At 40.0% G+C, this 2,500-nt stretch overlaps 2 protein-coding genes across 2 annotated transcripts in view; one reads left to right on the top strand and one right to left on the bottom strand.

Moving 5' to 3' along the window:
* The window catches only part of LOC135198330 (uncharacterized), a 9,626-nt gene extending 8,373 nt beyond the window's left edge, over positions 1 to 1,253 (bottom strand). The window contains exon 1 of the mRNA XM_064225901.1: positions 645 to 1,253. Coding sequence (XP_064081971.1) covers positions 645 to 1,253 — 609 coding nt within the window. The remainder of the gene's footprint in view (positions 1 to 644) is intronic.
* LOC135198823 (low-density lipoprotein receptor-like) overlaps positions 1 to 2,500 on the top strand; it is a gene marked incomplete in the record, with an annotated part of 1,079,059 nt that overhangs the window by 966,461 nt on the left and 110,098 nt on the right.

Here is a 2,500-nt window from a genome sequence, read left to right on the forward strand (position 1 = left end):
ACAGTTTGAGCATCTTACTCAACCCTTCCTTGGTTTCCAGTTCATTATAAACCTCTTCATATGCCCTTGCCTTAGCTTGAGCTACCACCCTTTTTACTTCTTTCTCTGTCCTCCTCCAGCTGTGACTCTTCAAATTTCTTCCTTGCCTCCCTTTTACCGTTCACCACTTCCCCCACCTCTTCCCCCCCACCACCAGCTCTCCTTTTCCTCCCATACTATTCCAGATGTTTCCCCTAGTATCTCCTTTCCATGTCTTCTAATCACTGATGCATTATGCCTCCACCCTGATCACTGATGCATTATGCCTCCACCATTCTCCCACGTCTTTAATTCCCAGATCAACCTCTCCCAGCACTCTTCTCCTGAACTCTCTCTTCTTATCATTATCCCTTCCTAACAATTGGTACCACTTGATTTTCTTTACCTTATTTGTTTTCGTTTTTTTTTCTCTTTCCATCTTTAAATCCATACAAATGAGCCTATGTTGGGGGGGCCATGTGGTCACCTGGGATAACTTTACAATTCCTAACTTCCACCAGCCTTGACCTATTGTAAAGGAGGTAATCTATTTGTGTGCATCTACCGCCACTCCTGTGCGTTATCAAGTGCTCCCTCTTCTTTTTGAAGAGCATGTTCACTATTGCCATATCAAAGGACACAGCAAAGTCTACTAAACTCTTTCCTTCTGGGTTTCTCTCCCCGATCCCATGCCCTCCATGCACACGTTCAATTACATCCTTTTCATTTCCGAAATGTCCGTTAAAATCTGCCCCCACTACAATCCTCTCCTGCTCTTCCAGTTCTTGTGTTACCTCACTCATTTCGTTCCAAAAACGGTTCTTTTCTTCCTCTGTGCAGCCCACTTGTGGAGCATAAGCACTAATGATGTTCATTGTTTCCCCTCCATAACATATCTTCACCCTCATAATGCAGACATTCTTTCTACTCACTTCCGCCACTGCATTCTTCATTTCCCCCGACAACACTACACCAATGACATTCCTACCCTGCTCATTTGCTCCACTATAGATTAGCTTGTAGCCATCCCACAGTTCTTTGGCTTTCTTACTCTTCCATCGAGATTCCTGCACACACAAAATATCCACTCTTTTTATCCTCATCAACTCCGCCAACTCTCTTCCATTTCCTTTCATAGACCCAATATAGAGCTGGCCTATTCTGATCACATTTAGTTGCCTTCGCCTTGTAACAGAGTACGCCCTAGCACTATTCTCATCAATATCACGACTCATTTCATTGGTTCTGGCGTGGGTTTTTACAGTCGGATGTCCTTCCTGACACTGACCCTCCCTATTTATCCGGGCTTGGGACCGGCACCCGTTGAGGCTGGCTTGCCTCCACAGGTGGCTAGATTATATATATATATTATCATATATATATCTATATATATATATAGATATATAATATATATATATAATATATATATATATATAAAGAGAGAGAGAGAGAGAGAGAGAGAGAGAGAGAGAGACGAGAGACGGTGAGACGAGAGATGAAGAAGAGGAGAGAGAGCGAGAGAGAGAGAGAGAGAGAGAGAGAGAGGAGGGAGGAAGGGAATAGATATTTTAAAGAACATTTGTTAGCTTGAATAATTTATATGAATCACGGTGATGGTGATAATTATTCATAATATGGCTACACTCGTCAAACGTTCGAATGGCTAACATGGTAGAGGGGGTTGCATATTGATTCTAATTACGAAAAAAAAAACCGAGTTCGACGGTGATTTATAAGGTCAGAATCGGTATAACTTATAGGCTCACTGTTAGCCCAATTGGTAACATCAATGTCGTCTTGGTTTCATTCCTGTCCACTGGACGTTGGTTCGATCCCATGGGGCGACGAAATTAGTATCAACTAAAAAGAACTCCCCTTCGGTTTACACATATGAAAATATATCAATTCCGAGGTAGAGCGAATTAGATATTAAAGGACATTTGTAGCTCGAATAATTTATATGAATCACGGTGATGTGATAATTATTCATATACGTATAGTATATATATATATATATATATATATATATATATATATATATATATATATATATATATATATATATATATGATGAGATGAGAGAGACGAGAGAGAGAGAGAGAGAGAGAGTGAGAATTAGATATTAAAGAACATTTGTAGCTTGAATAATTTATATGAATCACGGTGATGTGATAATTATTCATAATATGGCTACACTCGTCAAACGTTCGAATTGGCTAACATGGTAGAGGGGGTTGCATATCGATTCTAATTACGAAAAACCCAGTTCGACGGTGATTTGTAAGGTCAGAATCGGTATAAACTTATAGGCTCACTGTTAGCCGAATTGGTAACATCAATGTCGTCTTGGTTTCATTCCTGTCCACTGGACGTTGGTTCGATCCCATGGAGAGACGAAATTAGTATCAACTAAAAAGAACTCCCCTTCGGTTTACACATATGAAAATATATCAATTCCGAGGTAGAGCAAATTAGATATTAA

This window comes from Macrobrachium nipponense, chromosome 22 (genome assembly GCF_015104395.2).
Source record: "Macrobrachium nipponense isolate FS-2020 chromosome 22, ASM1510439v2, whole genome shotgun sequence".
NCBI classification, from domain to species: domain Eukaryota; kingdom Metazoa; phylum Arthropoda; class Malacostraca; order Decapoda; family Palaemonidae; genus Macrobrachium; species Macrobrachium nipponense.